Genomic DNA, 21,281 nt, shown 5'->3' with positions numbered 1-21,281 from the left:
CCGGGTGTCTGGGGGATGGACCCGGGTGTCTGGGGGATGGACCCGGGTGTCCCGGGATGGACCCGGGTGTCTGGGGGGGATGGACCCGGGTGTCTGGGGGGATGGACCCGGGTGTCTGGGGGATGGACCCGGGTGTCCCGGGATGGACCCGGGTGTCTGGGGGGGATGGACCCGGGTGTCTGGGGGATGGACCCGGGTGTCTGGGGGGGATGGACCCGGGTGTCTGGGGGATGGACCCGGGTGTCTGGGGATGGACCCGGGTGTCTGGGGGGATGGACCCGGGTGTCTGGGGGGATGGACCCGGGTGTCTGGGGGGGATGGACCCGGGTGTCTGGGGGATGGACCCGGGTGTCTGGGGGATGGACCCGGGTGTCTGGGGGGATGGACCCGGGTGTCTGGGGGATGGACCCGGGTGTCTGGGGGGGATGGACCCGGGTGTCTGGGGGGGATGGACCCGGGTGTCTGGGGGGATGGACCCGGGTGTCTGGGGGGATGGACCCGGGTGTCTGGGGGGGATGGACCCGGGTGTCTGGGGGGGATGGACCCGGGTGTCTGGGGGGGATGGACCCGGGTGTCTGGGGGGGATGGACCCGGGTGTCTGGGGGGATGGACCCGGGTGTCTGGGGGGATGGACCCGGGTGTCTGGGGGGATGGACCCGGGTGTCTGGGGATGGACCCGGGTGTCTGGGGGGATGGACCCGGGTGTCTGGGGGATGGACCCGGGTGTCTGGGGGATGGACCCCGGTTTCTGGGGGGCTGGACCCAGGCGTGTGGGGGGAACCCAGGAGCCCGGGGGACCCTCCGCTAAGGGGACCCAGGCATCCGGGAGGGGGAACCCAGGTGTCCCAGGGGGGACCCGGGTTTCTGGGGGGATGGACCCAGGAGTCTGGGGGGGCTGGACCCGGCAGCACTTCTGCGGGGGGACCCTGGTGGCCCCCCGGTGGGTCCTGTCGGCCGCTCACTGCTTCATAGGGTGAGTCTGGGGGTTGTGGGGGGGCTGGGGAACCCCCTGGGGCCTTGGGAGAGCCCGGGACCCTCCCTGGGCCACCTAGAGCATCACTGGGCCACCTATAATGGCACCGGGCCCCCTAGAGCCCCCTTGGGCCACCCAGACCCCCGTTGGGCTCCCTAGAACCTCCTTGGGCCACCTGGGACCTTATTGGGCTACCTAGAGCATCGCCGGGATCCCTTGAACCCCCTGGAACCACTTGGAACCCCCTTGGGCCACCTAGAACCCGGCTGGGAGCCCTAGAACCTGGTTGGACCACCCAGAACCCTACTGGGCCACCTGAAACCTTCTTGGGCCACGTAGACCCCTGTTGGGCCCCCCCGGGCCCGTGAACACCCAGACCCCCCCGCTCCCCTCCCCATTGTCACCCCGTCCCTCCTCGCCCCCCTCCCCCATTGTCCCCCCTGTCCCCCCCCAGCCCCTCGGGCCCCCGGGCGGAGCTGCGGGCGTGGCAGGTGGTGGCCGGGCAGCTCCGATTGGCCGATGGCGATGACGTCAGCGATGAGGTCAGCGGGCGCTGTCGGCCATCTTGGTTCACCCTGGTTTCCGGGGCGTGGCTGGCGGTCACGACCTGGCCCTGCTGCGATTGGCCGAGCCGCTGTGGGCGGGGCCGGGCTCGGGCGTGGCCCCCGTGTGCCTGCCCCGCCCCGGCCACGCCCTCCCATACGGCGCCACCTGCTGGGTCACCGGCTGGGGACACGTGGCCGAGAACGGTGAGGGGGGCCCGGATGCCTGGGTCCTCTTGGGGGGACACGGCCCCACGGCCCATTGTTCCCATTGTCCCCTGTTCCATTATCCCATTGTCCCCCGTCCCCTGTCCCATTGTCCCATTGTCTCCATTGTCCCCCTTGTCCCATTTTCCCCCTGTCCCCATGTCCCCCTGTCCCTATTATCCCATTGCCCCCATTGTCCCCATGTCCCTCCGTCCCCATTGTCCCCATGTCCCCCCGTCCCCATGGTCCCCATTGACCCCATTGTCCCATTGACCCCATTGTCCCATTGTCCCATTTCCCCCGTCCCCATTGTCCCCATTGACCCCATTGTCCCATTGACCCCATTGTCCCATTGTCCCATTTCCCCCGTCCCCATTGTCCCATTGACCCCATTGTCCCATTGACCCCATTGTCCCATTGTCCCCATTGTCCCCATTGACCCCATTGTCCCATTTCCCCCCGTCCCCATTGTCCTCATTGTCCCCCTGTCCCCATGTCTCCCTGTTCCATTGTCCCCATTGTCCCCATTATCCCATATCCCATTGTCCCCCTGTCCTCCTGTCCCATTGTCCCCATTGTCCCATTGACCCCATTGTCCCATTTCCCCCCGTCCCCATTGTCCTCATTGTCCCCCTGTCCCCATGTCTCCCTGTTCCATTGTCCCCATTGTCCCCATTATCCCATATCCCATTGTCCCCCTGTCCTCCTGTCCCATTGTCCCCCTGTCCTCCTGTCCCATTGTCCCCATTGTCCCATTGACCCCATTGTCCCCCGTGTCCCCATTGTCCCATTGACCCCATTGTCCCATTTCCCCCGTCCCCATTGTCCTCATTGTCCCCCTGTCCCCATGTCTCCCTGTCCCCTTGTCCCCATTATCCCATATCCCATTGTCCCCCTGTGCTCCTGTCCCATTGTCCCCATTGTCCCCCGTGTCCCCTGTGCCCCGCAGTGTCCCTGCCCGCGGGGTCCCCCCTCCAGCAGGTGGCGCTGTCCCTGCTGAGCCCCCCGACCTGTAACTGCCTGCACGGGACCCTGCGGCGGCGCGAGCTGGAGCGGCCGGCGCGGCGCGGCATGGTGTGCGCGGGCGGCACCGAGGGCCACGGAGCCTGCCAGGTGCCTATAGAGCCACCTATACACCCTATAGACCCTCGGGAGCCTCCCATAGGGATGTGGGGGTGTGGGGTTATGGGGGTTCGGGGGCGCGGCATGGTGTGCGCGGGCGGCACCGAGGGCCACGGAGCCTGCCAGGTGCCTATAGAGCCACCTATACACCCTATAGACCCTCGGGAGCCTCCCATAGGGATGTGGGGGTGTGGGGTTATGGGGGTTCGGGGGCGCGGCATGGTGTGCGCGGGCGGCACCGAGGGCCACGGAGCCTGCCAGGTGCCTATAGAGCCACCTATACACCCTATAGACCCTCGGGAGCCTCCCATAGGGATGTGGGGGTGTGGGGTTATGGGGGTTCGGGGGCGCGGCATGGTGTGCGCGGGCGGCACCGAGGGCCACGGAGCCTGCCAGGTGCCTATAGAGCCACCTATACACCCTATAGACCCTCGGGAGCCTCCCATAGGGATGTGGGGGTGTGGGGTTATGGGGGTTCGGGGGCGCGGCATGGTGTGCGCGGGCGGCACCGAGGGCCACGGAGCCTGCCAGGTGCCTATAGAGCCTCCTATACACCCTATAGACCCTCGGGAGCCTCCCATAGGGATGTGGGGGGTGTGGGGTTATGGGGGTTCGGGGGCGCGGCATGGTGTGCGCGGGCGGCACCGAGGGCCACGGAGCCTGCCAGGTGCCTATAGAGCCTCCTATACACCCTATAGACCCTCGGGAGCCTCCCATAGGGATGTGGGGGCGTGGGGGTTATGGGGGTTCGGGGGCGCGGCATGGTGTGTGTGGGCGGACAGGAGGGGCATGCGGCCTGTCAGGGACCTATAGAACACCCTATAGATGCCATAGAATCCATAGGGTCACCTACAGATCTTGTAGAATGTGTAGAGTCCATAGGGGGGCTATGGCCCTATGGGGGTTCCAGGCGGACTTGGGGGCGCTGGGGCTGGTCTGTGGGGCTCTATAGAGCTCTATATGGATACACAGGGCTCTATAGGTGTCTATAGGTGCTCTGTACCCCCCAGGCAGACTCGGGGGGGGCCCGTTTTATGTCTGTGGGTCTGTATGTGGTCTCTGTGTGGTCTGTATGGGTCTCCATGGTGCCTTTAAGTGTCTCTATGGTACCTGTGGATGCTCTATGGTGTCTCTATGGGGTTTGTAGACTCTCTATAGTGTCTCCATGGTGTCTCTATGGTGTCTCTCTGGGGTTTGTAGACGCTCTATGGCGTCTCCATGGTGTCTCTATGGTGTCTCTCTGGGGTTTGTAGACGCTCTATGACGTCTCCATGGTGTCTCTATGGTGTCTCTCTGGGGTTTGTAGACGCTCTATGGCGTCTCCATGGTGTCTCTATGGCTGTGTCCCCCCAGGCGGACTCGGGGGGCCCGGTTGTGTGTCTGTCCGGCGGTCGGTGGGTCCAGGCCGGGGTCCTGTCGTTCTCGGCGGGTTGTGCCCGCGCGGGGGGTCCGGCCGTAGCCACGGGGCTCCCGGCCCACGCGCGGTGGCTGCGGCGCCACCTCCCGCCTGCCGCCTTCCCGCCCAGCCCCAGGGAGGCGCCCCCTGCTGGGCTGGAGGACGGACTGTGCCTGGGTGAGCTGGGGAACCCTGGACTGGGGGGCACCCAGGAGTTCGGGAGGGACCCGGGAGATCGGGAGGGACCCAGGAGTCCGGGAGGGATCCAGGAGTTCAGGAGGGACCCAGGAGTTCGGGAGGGGACCCAGGCGTCCGGGAGGGGACCCAGGCGTCCGGGAGGGATCCAGGAGTTCAGGAGGGACCCCGATGTCCGGGAGGGACCCAGGAGTCCAGGAGGGACCCAGGCGTCCGGGAGGGACCCCGGCGTCCGGTGAGGCCCGTTTCCCGCAGGGCTCAGGACCCGCAGGGCTGGCAGGTGGTGGCCGCGGGCGGCGCCGCCCACGCGCGGTCGCGGCTGCAGCTCCACGGCGCCTTCGTGGGCGCCGGGCGGGGCCACGACGTGGCGCTGCTGCGGCTGCAGCGCCCCCTGCAGCTCGGGAGGAGCCTGCGCCCGCTCTGCCTGCCCTACGGGGACCACCGGCCGCCCCCGGGGACGCGCTGCTGGACCCTCCTGGGGCCGCGGGGTGAGTGGCGCCGGGCAGCCCGTGTCATCCCCGTCACCCCGTGTCACCTGTGTCACCTGCACCCCGGTGTCCCCCTCCCCGGTGTCCCCATTTCTGGTGTCACCTCCATCCTTGTTGTCTCCATCCCTGGTGTCACTCTTGGCCCTGATGTCCCCAACCTTGGTGTCGCCAGTTTCAGTGTCACCTCCATCCCTGGTGTTGCCATCTCTTGTGTCCCCCCCGGTGACATCCCCATGTCCCCCGCCATGTCCTCTCATAACCCCCGTGTCCCCCCAAATCCCCATGATCCCCATGTCCCTGTGTCCCCGTGTCCCCCCCCGTCCCCATGTCCCCCCCCTGTCCCCACGTCCCCTGTCCCGTGTCCCCCAGGCCCCTGGGTCCCCGAGCAGCTGCTCAGCGTGGAGGTGACAATGGCCGAGTCCTGCGGGGACGCTGGGGACCCCGAGGGGACCCCGACCCCCCCTGACACCGTCTGTGTCACCGGCCCCGAGAGCGACAGCGCCTGCCAGGTCCCCAAACGGCCTCCCGGGGTCCCCATGTCCCTTTGGGGGGGGTGGGGGTCCCCATGTCCCTTTGGGTCCTTTGGGGGGTCCCAAACATCCCTTTTGGGGTCCCCAGATCCCTTTTGGGGGGGTTTTGGGGTCCCAGGGTCCCATTTTGGAGTCCCCGTGTCTCATTCTGGGGTCCCTTTTGGGTGGGTTGGGGTCCTTTTTGGGGTCCCTGGTGTCCTCATGTCCCTTTTTGGGGTCCCTTCTGGGATGTTTTGGGGTCCCTCGGGGTGTCTCCCTTTGGGGGGGGGTGACCCCAGGACACTCCGTCCCCACTTTCGGGGTGTCCTCCCCCCCGCCATGACCCTGACTTTGGGGTGTCCCCGCAGGCGCCGCCGGGGTCCCCCCTGTTCTGCCTGGAGCGGGGGGTCTGGTTCCTGCTGGGGGTGGCCGGCGGGGGGGGCTGCGGGGCCCGGGGCCCCCCCAAGTTCACGGCCGCCCCCCAATACGAGCGCTGGATTCTGGGGGTCACCCGGGAGGCCTATTTCAGCCAGACCCCCCCCGGCCCCCGCGAGGAAGAGGAGGAAGAGGAGGACGGGGGGGACCCCGACATCTGGGGGGACCCCGACAGCTGGGAGGAGCCTGGAGACTGGGGGGACACCACAACAATGGGGGACCCAGGCGTCCGGGAGAGCCCTGGAACCACGCGGGACCCAGGCGTCCGGGAGAACACCAGTACTACAGGGGACCCAGGAGTCCGGGGGAACCCTGAAATCACAGAGCACCCCAGGACCACTGAGGACCCAGGCATCCGGGAGGACCCCAACGCTACAGGGAACCCCAGGATCACTGAGGACCCAGGTGTCCGGGAGCACCCCAATACTACAGGGAACCCCAGGATCACTGAGGACCCAGGCGTCCGGGAGCACCCCAATACTATAGGGAACCCCAGGATCACTGAGGACCCAGGCATCCAGGAGCACCCCAATACTACAGGGGACCCAGGCATCCGGGGGGACCCAGGCCTCCTGGAGCACCCCAAAGCCAGTGAGGACCCAGGCGTCCGGGGAAACCCCCCCCCGCCACAGGGGACCCAGGCATCCGGGAGCACCCCGAAACTGCAGGGGACCCTGGGGTCCGGGGGGACCCAGGGGTCCGGGGGGATCCAGGCGTCCGGGGGGGACCCAGGCGTCCGGCTGCTTCCATACAAGGCCACCAAGGGGCCCGCGTGCAGTGACGTCACCCGGGGGGGCCACACCCCATCCCAGCCATGGAGGACCTGGGTAAGGACTGCGTCCGTCTGTCCGTCCGTCCGTCGGTCCTGGGCAGGGGGGGACCTGGACGCCTGGGTCCCTCCTGAACTCCTGGGTCCCCTCACACCCCCTCCCCAGACGCCCTATTGGCTGACCTGGAGATGACGTCACGGCTGGCGCGCCCCCCCTCCCCCCCCGGCGGGGACATCCCCCCACCCCGACCACCACTCCCCTACGGTCATGTGAGCGATGGGGACACTGGGGACACTGGGGACACTGGGGACACTGGGGGACACTGGGAGCACTGGGGACATTTGGGGCACTGGGAGCACAGGGGGACACTGGGGGCACTGGGGACATTGGGGGCACTGGGGGCACTGGGGACACTGGGAGCACTGGGGGACACTGGGAACACTGGGGACATTGGGAGCACAGGGGACACTGGGGGCACTGGGGACACTGGGGACACTGGGGGCACTGGGGGACACTGGGGGACACTGGGAACACTGGGGACATTGGGAGCACAGGGGACACTGGCAGCACTGGGGGACACTGGGGACATTGGGGGCATTGGGGGCACTGGGGACACTGGGGACATTGGGGGCACTGGGGACACTGGGGACACTGGGGACACTGGGGGCACAGGGGGCACTGGGGGCACTGGGGGGTGACGATGTCTCATGTCCCCATTTAACCCCCCAATGTTTCTGTCCCCAGGTGCCGGGGGGGGACACGGAGCAGCTTTACAGGTCTGGGGGGGAACATGGGGACATTGGGGGACAATGGGGACAACGGGGAGACAATGGGATAGTGGGGACAATGGGGATAATGGGGACAATGGGGATAATGGGGACAATGAGGACATGGGGACGTTGTGGACAATGAGGATATGGGGACAATGGGGATAATGGGGACAATGGGGACATGGGGACGTTGGGGACAATGGGGATATGGGGACAATGGGGACAATGGGGACAATGGGGATAATGGGGACAATGGGGATAATGGGACAATGGGGACAATGGGGACATGGGGACGTTGGGGACAATGGGGATATGGGGACAATGGGGATAATGGGGACAATGGGGACAATGGGGACATGGGGACAATGGGGACATGGGGACAATGGGGACAATGGGGATATGGGGACAATGGGGATAATGGGATAATGGGGACAGGGGGATGTTGGGGACAATGGGGATATGGGGACAATGGGGACGTTGGGGACAATGGGGATATGGGGACAATGGGGATAATGGGATAATGGGGACAGGGGGATGTTGGGGACAATGGGGATATGGGGACAATGGGGACAATGGGGACACGGGGCCATTGGGGCCATGAGGCCGTGTCCCCTCCCCCAGCTCGGTGTGGAGGCCCCGCCCCCCCCGGGCCCCGCCCACCCTGGGGCAGCTCGAGCGCCTCCTGCAGGACCTGGACGGCACCCGGGGGGACCCGCAGGTACCGGCACCCCAAAAACTCCCAAATCACCCCCAAATCAGACCTGAAGTCACCCCAAAGATCCCCCAAATCACCCCCAAACCCTTCAACAGCACCCCCCAAATCACTCCCTAAATGGCCCCAAATCCCCCTCCAGCTGAACTCGAGCCCCACGTCTCCCCCACGAAGACCCCAGAGCTCCCACCTCCCCCCAAATCTGGGGCGCAGTGAGTACCTCCCCACCCCCCGACCCCCCAAACCCGCCATTTTCACCCCAAAACTCCCCCCATGCCCCGCAGAAATGTGGGGGCGCCCCCCTCCTCGGCCATGCAGGAGCTGGACCGTTTGATGGCCTCACTCGCCGACTTCAACCTTCACCCCCCCGTAAGTCCCAGGGGGTTTTGGGGTGTTCCCCCCCACATGACCCCTCCCCACCCATAAGTTTCTTTTGGGGTCATTTCCCCCCCCAGCCCCCCCAAAAATTGGGGGGTCCCAGCGAGGGGAACCTTGAGGAGCTTCTGGTGACACTGGAGCAGGACCTGGCCAATCGGGGAGTCCCCACGCAGGACAAGGGGGTTTGTGGGGGTTGTCGGCGGCCAATCGCGGGCAAGGTAGGTTTGTGGGGTCCCCCTGGGGCGGGGGGGGAACCCAAAGTTGGGGGAGACCCCAAAAAGTTGGGGGTTTTTGTGGGGAACCCCAAAGTTGGGGCTTTTTTGGATGGGGATGGTCCCTCATTGAACCCCAACAATGGGGGGTCCTTTGGTGCCCCCTCCAAGTGGGGGTGTCCCCCAACTGGAGGGTGTCCCTAATGTCCCCCCAGGCTCTGGTGGCTTTGGGGCGCCTCTGGCACCCCGAACATCTGGTGTGTGGCCATTGCGGGGGGGCCCTGGGGGGGTCCCCGTTTCTGGAGCGGGGGGGGGTCCCCTATTGCCCCCCTGACTACGGACGCCTCTTTGCCCCCAAATGCGCCCAGTGCCACCAACCCGTGCTGCAGGTGACAATGGGGACACGGGGGATGGGGGGACATGAGGGGACATGGAGGGACGTGGGGCCTTATGGGGGGACATGGGGGGATGTGGGGGGACATGGAGGTTGGGGGGACATGGGACCTTATGGGGGGACATGGGGGGATGTGGGGGGACATGGGACCTTATGGGGGGACATGGGACCTTATGGGGGGTCAGGGGGATGTGGGACCTTCTGGGGGCCATGGGGGCCGTGGGAGGCCGCGTGGGGACACGGGGTGGCGGGAGCTCCTGGGTGACGTCCCCACGTCCCCGTGTCCCCAGGAGGTGGTGACGGCGCTGGGACACACGTGGCACCCGCAGCACTTCTGCTGCGCCCACTGCGGGAAGGCCCTGGGGGACCAGGGTGGGTGCCCTGTCCCCACGTCCCCCCATCCCCCTGTCCCCATGTCCCCCCATCCCCCTGTCCCCACGTCCCCCCCTCCCCAGTGCCCCTGTCCCCACGTCCCCCCCCCCCCAGTGCCCCTGTCCCCACGTCCCCCCATCCCCCAGTGCCCCTGTCCCCACGTCCCCCGCTCCCCAGTGCCCCTGTCCCCATGTCCCCATCACAGAATCACAGAATGTCAGGGATTGCCCATGTCCCCCTGTCCCCATGTCTCCCTGTCCCCATGTCTCCCTGTCCCCCTGTCCCCCTGTCCCCATGTCCCCATGTCCCCATGTCCCCCTGTCCCCATGTCCCCATGTCCCCCTGTCCCCCCATGCCCCAGTGCCCCTGTCCCCATGTCCCCATCACAGAATCACAGAATGTCAGGGATTACCCATGTCCCCATGTCCCCATGTCCCCATGTCCCCATGTCCCCCTGTCCCCAGGTCCCCCTGTCCCCATGTCCCCACATCCCCATCACAGAATCACAGAATGTTAGGGATTACCCATGTCTCCCTGTCCCCATGTCCATGTCCCCATGTCCCCCTGTCCCCCCCATGATGTCCCTCAATGTCCCCCCGCTGATGTCTCCGCGCTGTCCCCTCGATCCCATGGTGTCCCTCGATGTCCCCGCTGATGTCCGCGTGCTGTCCCCTCGATCCCATGGTGTCCCTCGATGTCCCCCCGCTGATGTCCCCGCGCTGTCCCCGGTGCCGCAGGGTTCGTGGAGCAGGACGGCCGTCCCTTCTGTCCCCGCGACTTCTCGCTGCTGTTCTCCCCGCGCTGCCCGGGCTGCTCGGCTCCCGTTGTCGCCGAGTTCGTGGCCGCCATGGGGGGGCTGTGGCACCCGCGGTGCTTCGTCTGCCAGGTGACACCCTGGGAACCCCCACCCGTGTCCCCTGGGACACCCCACCCGTGTCCCTGCATCTCTGTGCCCCTGGGGTCCCCCCGGCCCGTGTCTCCTGGTCCTTGGTGTCCCTGGTGTCCCCATGTCTCCATCACCCCATGATCCCCGGTGTCCCCATGGGCCCCGGTGTCCCCATGTTCCCTGTGTGTCCCCATCCCTGGTGTCCCACATCCCATGTCCCCGTATCCCTAATGTCCCCATGTCCCCAGGCGTTCTCCTCCCCCTTCCCCAGCGGCACCTTCTTCGAGGACAACGGGCGCCCTGTGTGCGAGCGGCACCGCCGCGTGTCCCCGGTGTCCCCGGTGTCCCCAGCGGCGGCTCCCGGGGTCCCTGCGGCTGAACGTGCACAATAAAACACCCCAAAGTGATGGGATTTGAAATCGGTTTGGGGGGATTTGGTGCCTCACATCACAGGGTGATCCCAAAATAACAGTAGGGGGTCAGGGTTGCGTTATGGCTGGGTTAGGGTTGGGTTAGGGTTAGGCTTGGGTTAGGCTTAGGGTTAGAGTCGAGGGGCGGAACGCTGATAGGCAGGGAGAATGGCAAGTGATGTGCGTAGGCAGCCAATGAGGTTGCCGGAGGGGCGGGCGTTGGGGTGTCCGTACTGCGCATGCCCAAAGTGCGCAGTCCTCAGTCAGGTCCGACGCTGAGGCGGGCACCTGGGGGCGGACCGCGGAAGGCGCAGCCAATAGGAGCACGGCGCGGTGGGGTGGAAAGCAGCCAATCAGAGCGCGCCGAGTCAATCCCGTTTGAACAGCTGCCTGCCTGGCCAACGCGTCCGTGGTGTCTCGGCGCGGGTAGCGGGAGTTAACGGGGAAACGGGGGTCGGGGCGAGGGAGGGGAGGCTGTGGAGCGTCATTTCGGCCTCTCCGTCCCGTTTGCCTCGCTCTCCCTCTCTCTGTGTCACCTTGTCTGGCTCCCTGTCACTGTCTTTCTCTGATAAGCTGACCTGCTCTGTGCCGTCCCTTTTTGTGGAATCACAGGCTCATTCTGCTTGGAAAAGACACGTGCAATTTTAAATTTGGGGCTGACTTCTAGGGGTTTTTTTCCCCATTAGTGTAAATCGATGGCACGTTGTCCCGTGGCTCAATCCCCATTCTGTCTGTGGAGTCTTCAATTTAGGATGTTCAGGTAAGAAAGTTTGTCCTTCCAGAAAAGGAGCAGTCATTGGTAGGACTGAGAGAGGCTTTGAAGTGCACGATCAGAATTGAAGCCAGATTGCACTTGCCGTTGCTGCTGTCCGTCTTGTCTCTCACTGGTTTCCCCACGGCTCCCTAGTGTTTGGGCATGTTTTTTCCCCAAGGAGAGGCCGTGCGGGTGAGGATTGAGAGGATTCAGAGCGGGCCAATCAGATGGCGCGGGAGGGCTGGAGGGCTGGAGGGGCGGAGCGCTGGTTGGCTGCCTAGGCACGTCAGTTGCCACTCTGTCCGCCTATCAGGTTGCTGGAGGGACGGGCGTTGCGGTCTCCCTACTGCGCATGCCCCTCCTGGGAGCGCTTCTGGGCGGCGATCGGGGAGGGGGGGGGGGGGTAACCGGGAGCGAACGGCAACCGGGTTCGGTGCGCGCGGAGCCGGCGGGAGAGCGCGAGGGGAACGGAGCGGAACGGCGGAAGAGGCGGCAGGTGAGCGCGGCCGCGGCCACGGGGACCGTGCCGTTGGAACGGGGGGAGCGGGAGGGGCTCCGTTTCCCCCCCGCCCTTACGGCCGAGCTGGCGAAGCTGGTGGGCGGCGTGCGAGCCCGAGGGCAGGTGCGCTGAAGGCTTGCGGTCTGGAGCCGCGTCTCCCTCCGGCGCAGCGCCCGTGCCCGGTCCGGCAGTCCCTCCGGGAGCGGCGCAGCCCCCGTTAGCGGGGGCGCGTTTAAAAGCGGAGCTGAGGCGCGGTTGCAGGCTCGGTGGTGGGGCGCCGCTTCGGCGGGAGCTCGGGGCGAGGCGCGGCGGGTTCCGTGTCCTGTAGGCGCGGCTTTCGTGCCGCGGCTCTCCGTGTGCTTTTTTGTTTTGTTGCGTTTGTTTTTTGGGTTTTTTTTCGGGATTCCGGGGACATGCGGAGCGACTGCTCGCCCGGGGCTGCCGCGGCGCGCCTCAGTGCTGCCGCCCTGTGGCGAAACTCGGGTACTGCAGCGCACGGCCAGGGGGCAGAGACGCTGTTTGTCCCGAAGCAGCCAGAGGTGCCAGATAAGAAACACAAGCAGTCAGAGGTGCCAGATAAGAAAGAACCGTCAGAACCGGCAGGAGCTGCGGCTTCACAGCTCCATCAGCGTTGATCTTATGAGTCTGATGTTGATGCTAGTCATTTTGACTTACATTATGCTACAGTGTTCTGTTTGGCACTGCTAGTGGGTAACAAATAATTGTGCTGTACCACAGCACGAGATGATAATATTTTGTAGATTTATACTTCCAAAGAATTTGCAAGTATATTGCAAAGGGGGGAATTCAAGAGAAGCTGCCAAGTTAGTGTATGCTGTCATGAAGTTATAGAACTCATACCCTCATTAACCAGCTGATGTGAGGGAAATGCTTTCTGACCCCCTGCACGCTGAGGGGATATTTTTCACCTTTTAGATCCTTCTGCATGACAAGAGGGAGACAGATGATTAAATAACACGTTGTTTAGAAGCAGAGTGCTTAGTTTCTATTTAACTAATAGGTGTATTGTCAGTGTATTGGCCAGCGTGCCGCAGAGGAGCAGGAGGCGCCAGCCGGCCGGGGGCAGATGCCGGGTGCGTCCCCAGCTCGCCAGAGCTCCCCCTGAGCCTCCTCCCGCGGCCCCGCTCGCCCCGTGCAGCCGCCCCCAGCCGCGGCAGCTCCTGCGAACCCGTCCCGTGTTCCCGGGCCGCTCCCGAGCCCCACGGTGAAGGCGGCAGGCCGGCCCTCGGCACCTCTCTGGTGGCCCGTGCGGAAGGAGCAGGCTCAGGCAGGGGTGAGCTACGGTGCTAACAGCTGCTGCTTCTTCTTTCCCGCTCCCAGAGGCCACGCTGAGGATGCGGCCGTTCGCTGCCACCCCGGGGATGCCGTCGGCTGCGCCCGCCTCGGGCTGGCGAGGCTCGTCTGGCAGCGCGGCGGGAAAAGGGACGGGTGCTGCCGCGGCTGGAGCCGGAGAGGTAAAGAGGAAGAAATGCGGGGCCGTCGGCCCGACGTCTGCTTCCTGCGGCGGGCAAGAGAGGGAGCCCCTCTCTCCGGGTGGCGAAGGGTCCCTCTGCGTGGCGTGCAGCGGGCCAGGCCGTCAACGTGCGCGGCAGGTCCGTGCGCGTATCCCGGAGCGGGACGGCTGCGTGGCGAGCGAGCCAGCGAGGCTCCGTGTCCCCGAAGCCTCGTCTCGTAGCAGCCCTGACACCCCACCGCGTTCTCCTAGGCTGAGGACGGCCGAGCGCCCCGAGGGAGGAGAGGAGGGGACAGGAGCGTCTGAGCTGTTAGAAGCCTCCTGGCAGCCACCGAAAGCGAGAGCCGCTGTGAGTCCCTGGCCCTCGGGCCTCGTCCCCGGCTTGTGTGTCCTGGTGCCTCCCTGCCCCTCCGTCTCCTTTTTCCCCACGCTTTCGCTGGCCCGTTCTTGTCCCCGCTGTTCTCTTGTCCCCGCTGCGCTCTCGTGTCTGTGTGTCCGTCCCCCCTGCGCTCTCGTGTGTGTGTGTCCGTCCCCGCTGCGCTCTCGTGTCTGTGTGTCCGTCTTCGCTGCGCTCTCGTGTCTGTGTGTCCGTCCCCGCTGCGCTCTCGTGTCTGTGTGTCCGTCCCCGCTGCGCTCTCGTGTGTGTCCGTCCCCGCTGCGCTCTCGTGTCTGTGTGTCCGTCCCCGCTGCGCTCTCGTGTGTGTCCGTCTGTCCCCCCGCTGCGCTCTCGTGTCCGTGTGTCCGTCCCCGCTGCGCTCTCGTGTCCGTGTGTCCATCCCCCCCCTGCGCTCTTGTCTGTGTGTCCGTCCCCGCTGCGCTCTCGTGTGTGTCCGTCCCCGCTGCGCTCTCGTGTCCGTGTGTCCGTCCCCGCTGCGCTCTCGTGTCCGTGTGTCCGTCCCCGCTGCGCTCTCGTGTGTGTCCGTCCCCCCTGCGCTCTCGTGTCCGTGTGTCCGTCCCCCCGCTGTGCTCTCGTGTCCGTGTGTCCGTCCCCCCGCTGTGCTCTCGTGTCCGTGTGTCCGTCCCCCCGCTGTGCTCTCGTGTCCGTGTGTCCGTCCCCGCTGCGCTCTCGTGTGTGTCCGTCCCCGCTGCGCTCTCGTGTCTGTGTGTCCGTCCCCGCTGCGCTCTCGTGTCTGTGTGTCCGTCCCCGCTGCGCTCTCGTGTGTGTCCGTCTGTCCCCCCGCTGCGCTCTCGTGTCCGTGTGTCCGTCCCCCCCCTGCGCTCTCGTGTCCGTGTGTCCGTCCCCCCTGCGCTCTCGTGTCCGTGTGTCCGTCCCCCCTGCGCTCTCGTGTCCGTGTGTCCGTCCCCGCTGCGCTCTCGTGTCCGTGTGTCCGTCCCCGCTGCGCTCTCGTGTCCGTGTGTCCGTTCCCCCGCTGCGCTCTCGTGTCCGTGTGTCCGTTCCCCCGCTGCGCTCTCGCGTCCGTGTGTCCGTCCCCGCTGCGCTCTCGTGTCTGTCCGTCCCCGCTGCGCTCTCGTGTCCGTGTGTCCGTCCCCGCTGCGCTCTCATGTCCGTGTGTCCGTCCCCCCCCTGCGCTCTCGTGTCCGTGTGTCCGTCCCCGCTGCGCTCTCGTCTGCGTGTCCGTCCCCGCTGCGCTCTCGTCTGTGTGTCCGTCCCCCCGCTGCGCTCTCGTGTCCGTGTGTCCATCCCCGCTGCACTCTCGTGTCCGTGTGTCCGTCCCCCCTGCGCTCTCGTGTCCGTGTGTCCGTCCCCGCTGCGCTCTCGTGTCCGTGTGTCCGTCCCCCCTGCGCTCTCGTGTCCGTGTGTCCGTCCCCCCTGCGCTCTCGTGTCCGTGTGTCCGTCCCCCCCCTGCGCTCTCGTGTGTGTGTGTCCGTCCCCCCCCTGCGCTCTCGTGTCCGTGTGTCCATCCCCCCTGCGCTCTCGTGTCCGTGTGTCCGTCCCCCCCCTGCGCTCTCGTGTGTGTGTGTCCGTCCCCCCCCTGCGCTCTCGTGTGTGTGTGTCCGTCCCCCCCCTGCGCTCTCGTGTCCGTGTGTCCGTCCCCCCTGCGCTCTCGTGTCCGTGTGTCCGTCCCCCCTGCGCTCTCGTGTCCGTGTGTCCGTCCCCCCCCGCGCTCTCGTGTCCGTGTGTCCGTCCCCCCCCTGCGCTCTCGTGTCCGTGTGTCCGTCCCCCCCCTGCGCTCTCGTGTCTGTGTGTCCGTCCCCGCTGCGCTCTCGTGTCCGTGTGTCCGTTCCCCCGCTGCGCTCTCGTGTCCGTGTGTCCGTCCCCCCGCTGCGCTCTCGCGTCCGTGTGTCCGTCCCCGCTGCGCTCTCGTGTCTGTCCGTCCCCGCTGCGCTCTCGTGTCCGTGTGTCCGTCCCCGCTGCGCTCTCGTGTCCGTGTGTCCGTCCCCCCCCGCGCTCTCGTGTCCGTGTGTCCGTCCCCGCTGCGCTCTCGTCTGCGTGTCCGTCCCCGCTGCGCTCTCGTGTCCGTGTGTCCATCCCCGCTGCACTCTCGTGTCCGTGTGTCCGTCCCCCCTGCGCTCTCGTGTCCGTGTGTCCGTCCCCCCTGCGCTCTCGTGTCCGTGTGTCCGTCCCCGCTGCGCTCTCGTGTCCGTGTGTCCGTCCCCGCTGCGCTCTCGTGTCCGTGTGTCCGTCCCCCCCCTGCGCTCTCGTGTCCGTGTGTCCGTCCCCCCCCTGCGCTCTCGTGTGTGTGTGTCCGTCCCCCCTGCGCTCTCGTGTCCGTGTGTCCGTCCCCCCCCTGCGCTCTCGTGTGTGTGTGTCCGTCCCCCCCGCGCTCTCGTGTCCGTGTGTCCGTCCCCCCCCTGCGCTCTCGTGTCCGTGTGTCCGTCCCCGCTGCACTCTCGTGTCCGTGTGTCCGTCCCCGCTGCGCTCTCATGTCTGTGTGTCCGTCCCCCCTGCGCTCTCGTGTCCATGTGTCCGTCCCCCCTGCGCTCTCGTGTCCGTGTGTCCGTCCCCCCCCTGCGCTCTCGTGTCCGTGTGTCCGTCCCCCCCCTGCGCTCTCATGTCCGTGTGTCCGTCCCCGCTGCGCTCTCGCGTCCGTGTGTCCGTCCCCGCTGCGCTCTCGCGTCCGTGTGTCCGTCCCCCCGCTGCGCTCTCGTGTCCGTCTGTCCATCCCCGCTGCGCTCTCGTGTCCGTGTGTCCGTCCCCCCGCTGCGCTCTCGTCCGTGTGTCCGTCCCCGCTGCGCTCTCGTGTCCATGTGTCCGTCCCCCCCCTGTGCTCTCGTGTCCGTGTGTCCGTCCCCGCTGCGCTCTCGTGTCCGTGTGTCCGTCCCCGCTGCGCTCTCGTGTCTGTGTGTCCGTCCCCGCTGCACTCTCGTGTCCGTGTGTCCGTCCCCCCCCTGCGCTCTCGTGTCCGTGTGTCCGTCCCCGCTGCGCTCTCGTGTCCGTGTGTCCGTCCCCGCTGCGCTCTCGTGTCCGTGTGTCCGTCCCCCCTGCGCTCTCGTGTCCGTGTGTCCGTCCCCGCTGCGCTCTCGTGTCCGTGTGTCCGTTCCCCCGCTGCGCTCTCGTGTCCGTGTGTCCGTTCCCCCGCTGCGCTCTCATGTCCGTGTGTCCGTTCCCCCGCTGTGCTCTCGTGTGTGTCCGTCCGTCCCCCCGCTGCGCTCTCGTGTCTGTGTGTCCGTCCCCGCTGCGCTCTCTCTCGTGTCCGTGTGTCCGTCCCCGCTGCGCTCTCTCTCGTGTCCGTGTGTCCGTCCCCGCTGCGCTCTCATGTCTGTGTGTCCGTCCCCGCTGCGCTCTCTCTCGTGTCCGTGTGTCCGTCCCCGCTGCGCTCTCTCTCGTGTCCGTGTGTCCGTCCCCGCTGCGCTCTCGTGTCCGTGTGTCCGTCCCCGCTGCGCTCTCGTGTCCGTGTGTCCGTCCCCGCTGCGCTCTCTCTCGTGTCCGTGTGTCCGTCCCCGCTGCGCTCTCATGTCTGTGTGTCCGTCCCCGCTGCGCTCTCTCTCGTGTCCGTGTGTCCGTCCCCGCTGCGCTCTCGTCTGTGTGTCCGTCCCCGCTGCGCTCTCGTCTGTGTGTCCGTCCCCGCTGCGCTCTCGTCTGTGTGTCCGTCCCCCCGCTGCGCTCTCGTCTGTGTGTCCGTCCCCCCGCTGCGCTCTCGTCTGTGTGTCCGTCCCCCCGCTGCGCTCTCGTCTGTGTGTCCGTCCCCCCACTGCGCTCTCGTCCGTGTGCGTGTCCCCCCGCTGCGCTCTCGCGTGTGTCCGTCCCCCCGCTGCGCTCTCGTCCGTGTGCGTGTCCCCCCGCTGCGCTCTCGTGTCTGTGTGTCCGTCCCCGCTGCGCTCTCGTCCGTGTGCGTGTCCCCCCGCTGCGCTCTCGTCTGTGTGTCCCCGCGCTCTTCTCTTCCTCTCTGTGTCTGTACGTGCTGCTCTGTCCCCCGACCTTCCTGTCTTTCTCTTTCCTTCCTCCCTCCCTTCGTCTTCTCTCTCTGTGCCTTTGTCGTGCTCAGCGTTGCTGGCGTTCTTCATTCTGTACGGCACTGTTCCCGTCCTCGTTCCTGTTCTGAGCCTTCGTGCTGCCCCCCGCCCCGTTTTTCTCTTTTTTTGTTGTTTTTTGCCTGCCCTCCGTCTCTCGGGCGGGCTCCTCATTCCTCTCTTTCTTCCTCCAGCCCCCTGTGCTCCCCGCGGTCTCTCTTGCTCTGCCATCGGTTTTGCCTGTTGCTCTCCCTCTTGCTTCCCGTTGATAGGAGGAACAAAAATCTTTTAGAAAGCCCTCGGCATAAGGTAGCAAGACCAGGCCTAACGTAACAGAAACCGAACAGAGAAAAACTGGCTCTACAGGGACTGGAGGTGGGGCAAAGCGGGATGTCCTTGGCTCGCAGGCTGGGAAGATGGAACGTTCCACTGAATGGAGAAGGAGCTACTTGAGTAGCAGCACAAAATGAGAGTGGGCGTGCTCAAGAAATGAGGTCGAGAAGCCGACACCGGGGCGGGGGGGCACCGGGGACCGCTGGAGACCCTTGGTGGACACGCTGGCACACCAACGATGGACTGCCAGCGAAGGGTGGGGTTATGGAAAGAGCTTCCGTCTAATGCATTAACTAAGCGCTGGGAGCAAATGAATATCCAATAGGTAGATGTAATAAATACCAAGAAGCGTGAGTCACATGCACGCTCGATTACAGGGGCGATCCTTGAGCGTGCGGTGCGCTGTATTGAAATTGCCTGCCGTTTAACACTTTCAGAACAGTGTTCAAGAGTCTTTTTTGCCGACGTTTTGGTATCTCCCCGCGTCCCGTGGTTTCTCGCTGCGTCCCCGTGTCCCGCTCCCTGCCCGTGGCCGCGTTCCTCTCTGTCCCATTGACCGTGCCGGGCTTTTTTCCTCCGTCTCTGCCCCGCCGCGCCGATTTGTTTCTTCCTCTGCCCTGTTCCTCAGTGCTCTTCCGGCCTCTTTTCCTCTGTCCCCCCCGCTGCTGTGTTCTCTGCCTTGTTTTTTCAGATCCCTGTCCCTGTTTTCTCTTCTCGCTTGTGAAGAGAAGCTGCCAGGGGGCAGAGACGCTGTGTGACCCGCGGGGTTCGCAGTCAGGTCTCCGCGTGTCAGCGTCCGTCCCCCCGACGGGGGTCAGGTCCCCGTTTGTGTGCAGACAACATCCCTCCCTCGGTGCCTCCTTAGAACGTTTAATGACGTAAATATTGCTACTGCTAACGTTGTCGGCGCGGCTTCTTTCCTCAGTGGATCCGTCCTGCAGTCGGTGGCCCACGAATGCTCGGCAACAGCAGGAGCGGATTGAAAGGACCGGCCGCTGGAGGATGCCGAAGACTCCCGGGTCACCGATGGAAGCAGCTTTGCGTAAAGCAAGGGGTACGTGAAGGCGGGCGTGCGGGGACGGCTGCCCAGCACGTAATGGGAGCTGAACCTTTACCTCCAGGGACTTCTGCCCAGAAAGCTGAAGAACTTGCTCTCCCGCGAGAGAGCGAAGGGGGGTATCGATATTGGCCGGCACGAACAGCTCCCTGCTCAGGCTGGCCAGCAGCATTGCCGTGCCGGGGGGCAGCTGCCGGCCTGTGGGCCGGGGGCTGCGGCTGTTTGGGGCGCTGCCCCCGCTTTGTTTTCCTAGGGGAGCCCCCCACTTTTGGGGGGTGGTGGTACGTGCACGTGTAAATGACACGATGTTCCTTTTGTTGCCATTTCAGGATCTATAGGCACGGCTGAGATTTGCATGGCTTGGAATACTGAATGTATTAACCGAATAACGCACGGGATCATACACGGTACAAACAGCTCCCCCAAAGAAGTGATCCCACCAATGGCCGGTAAGTATAGAATTCCATTTCTGTACTGGGACACGCGCAACTCGTTTTATCTCCTCTGCTGTTTTCATGATAGCTTCCCCATTACCATCTATTTCTAAACAACACTCAGAAGTATTCCATTTCCCACAGACACCCCCTTCTTCAGCTAAAAGATAATCTAAGGCTACCCGATTTTGGTCCACTGCAGCCCTGGTCTGAGACAACTGTCTCGCTATGAGATTCAGTGCCTCAGCTGTCCGGTTGCTTCTTATTTCAACCACTGCTTGCAACCGGATAATTCGGTTTAGCATGTATATTGGGGTACGGTATCCCCAGCTCCCATCTTGGGCCCAGGTGGCTGGATCATAGTATTCAATTATCCTTTTCGCAGGCCATTCATCACCTCTCCAAGTTTGCGTTCCTCCTATGGGGACATGTGTTAAACCCCTCTTCTCTCTCTTTAAAGTTTCGTACAGAGGTTTCCCCAGATGACTCCCTTTTTCCTTTGGGAAAAGGAAAAATGCTGGTTGAATTATCCCTATTGTACAAGACCCTCTCCATTTAGGCATTAACTCGTCCTAAGCTCTGTTTCCACATATCCAAAATAATCCATCGGGGGCTTTCCATGGTTCGTTGACATCGGTAGAGGCAGGATTCTGCCAAGATCTCCTTAAATCCCCCATTTCCTCCAAGGGGTTTGCTTTGCTTCGATTCTTCCAGCATATCGTTTCATTTCCCAGGCTACAGTTTCGAGACCAATATCCATTAGGAGGACGAGATCCTCATGATCTCCCACTTTTATATGAAGTATTCACGTGAATGGGATGTTATACACAGTCGGTCAGTTTCTCGGTCACCTGTTTCTTGTTGCCCCTCTTGCAAGATGTGAATGTGTCCTTAGCAACAAGTTAGCATTCCATTGCTCTGTTTACCACAACACGTATCTGGTTCTCCAGGAAAATGCAGCTAATATGAAGCTTTAGCTGACAGGCAAATTCACTAAAAGAGAAACTTGTTTTGTAACAAAACCAGCACAGCCCCCCACCGCGAGGGGCATGTTTTTTTCCCCCAGGAGTTCCGGAGGGGACCCAGGAGTTCCGGAGGGGACCCAGGAGTTCCGGAGGGACCCAGGAGTTCAGGAGGGACCCAGGATTTCTGGGGGGACAGAAATGCCATTTGTGCCGCGGCGGGTCTCAGTGTCGCCGTCCTGTGGACAAAGCGCGGTGCTGCACCCGGCCGCCCCAATGCGGTGCCGCGGCGGGTCTCAGTGTCGCCGCCCTGTGGCGAAACTCGGGTACTGCAGCGCACGGCCAGGGGGCAGAGACGCTGTTTGCCCCGCAGCAGCCAGAGGTGCCAGATAAGAAACACAAGCAGTCAGAGGTGCCAGATAAGAAAGAACCGTCAGAACCGGCAGGAGCTGCGGCTTCACAGCTCCATCAGCGTTGATCTTATGAGTCTGATTTTGATGCGAGCCATTTTGACTTACATTATGCTACAGTGTTCTGTTTGGCACTGCTAGTGGGTAACAAATAATTGTGCTGTACCACAGCACGAGGTGATAATATTTCGTAGATTTGTACTGCCAAAGAATTTGCAAGTATATTGCAAAGGG

At 64.5% G+C, this 21,281-nt stretch overlaps 2 protein-coding genes and 2 long non-coding RNA genes across 4 annotated transcripts; all 4 read left to right on the top strand.

The window, feature by feature from the left end:
• Positions 1-903: 903 nt before the first annotated feature.
• LOC309452435 lies at positions 904-4,422 on the top strand. The gene is made up of 4 exons (XR_014186551.1): positions 904-973; positions 1,428-1,722; positions 2,672-2,835; positions 4,198-4,422. It is a non-coding gene; the product is annotated as an uncharacterized lncRNA (long non-coding RNA).
• A 221-nt stretch (positions 4,423-4,643) lies between these two features.
• On the top strand, positions 4,644-6,462 carry LOC309452438 (uncharacterized protein; the record flags this gene model as incomplete). Its single annotated transcript, XM_082077062.1, has 4 exons — positions 4,644-4,923; positions 5,293-5,432; positions 5,801-6,380; positions 6,446-6,462. Exons 2-4 carry the CDS (start codon positions 5,334-5,336, stop codon positions 6,460-6,462), a joined length of 696 nt encoding a protein of 231 aa, XP_081933188.1. The 5' UTR covers positions 4,644-4,923; positions 5,293-5,333.
• A 122-nt stretch (positions 6,463-6,584) lies between these two features.
• Positions 6,585-7,403, top strand: LOC309452437. Its single transcript, XR_014186552.1, has 3 exons — positions 6,585-6,694; positions 6,803-6,906; positions 7,382-7,403. It is a non-coding gene; the product is annotated as an uncharacterized lncRNA (long non-coding RNA).
• A 601-nt stretch (positions 7,404-8,004) lies between these two features.
• LOC309452436 (transforming growth factor beta-1-induced transcript 1 protein-like) lies at positions 8,005-10,753 on the top strand (the record flags this gene model as incomplete). Its single annotated transcript, XM_082077061.1, has 8 exons — positions 8,005-8,125; positions 8,262-8,331; positions 8,404-8,488; positions 8,575-8,715; positions 8,925-9,098; positions 9,394-9,475; positions 10,213-10,361; positions 10,610-10,753. 8 exons carry the CDS (start codon positions 8,005-8,007, stop codon positions 10,751-10,753), a joined length of 966 nt encoding a protein of 321 aa, XP_081933187.1.
• Positions 10,754-21,281: the final 10,528 nt, after the last annotated feature.

This window comes from Streptopelia decaocto (genome assembly GCF_964273445.1).
Source record: "Streptopelia decaocto genome assembly, contig: HAP1_SCAFFOLD_138, whole genome shotgun sequence".
NCBI classification, from domain to species: domain Eukaryota; kingdom Metazoa; phylum Chordata; class Aves; order Columbiformes; family Columbidae; genus Streptopelia; species Streptopelia decaocto.
The sequence above is the reverse complement of the archived record's forward strand: the minus strand, read 5'-3'. Positions and strand labels throughout refer to the sequence as shown.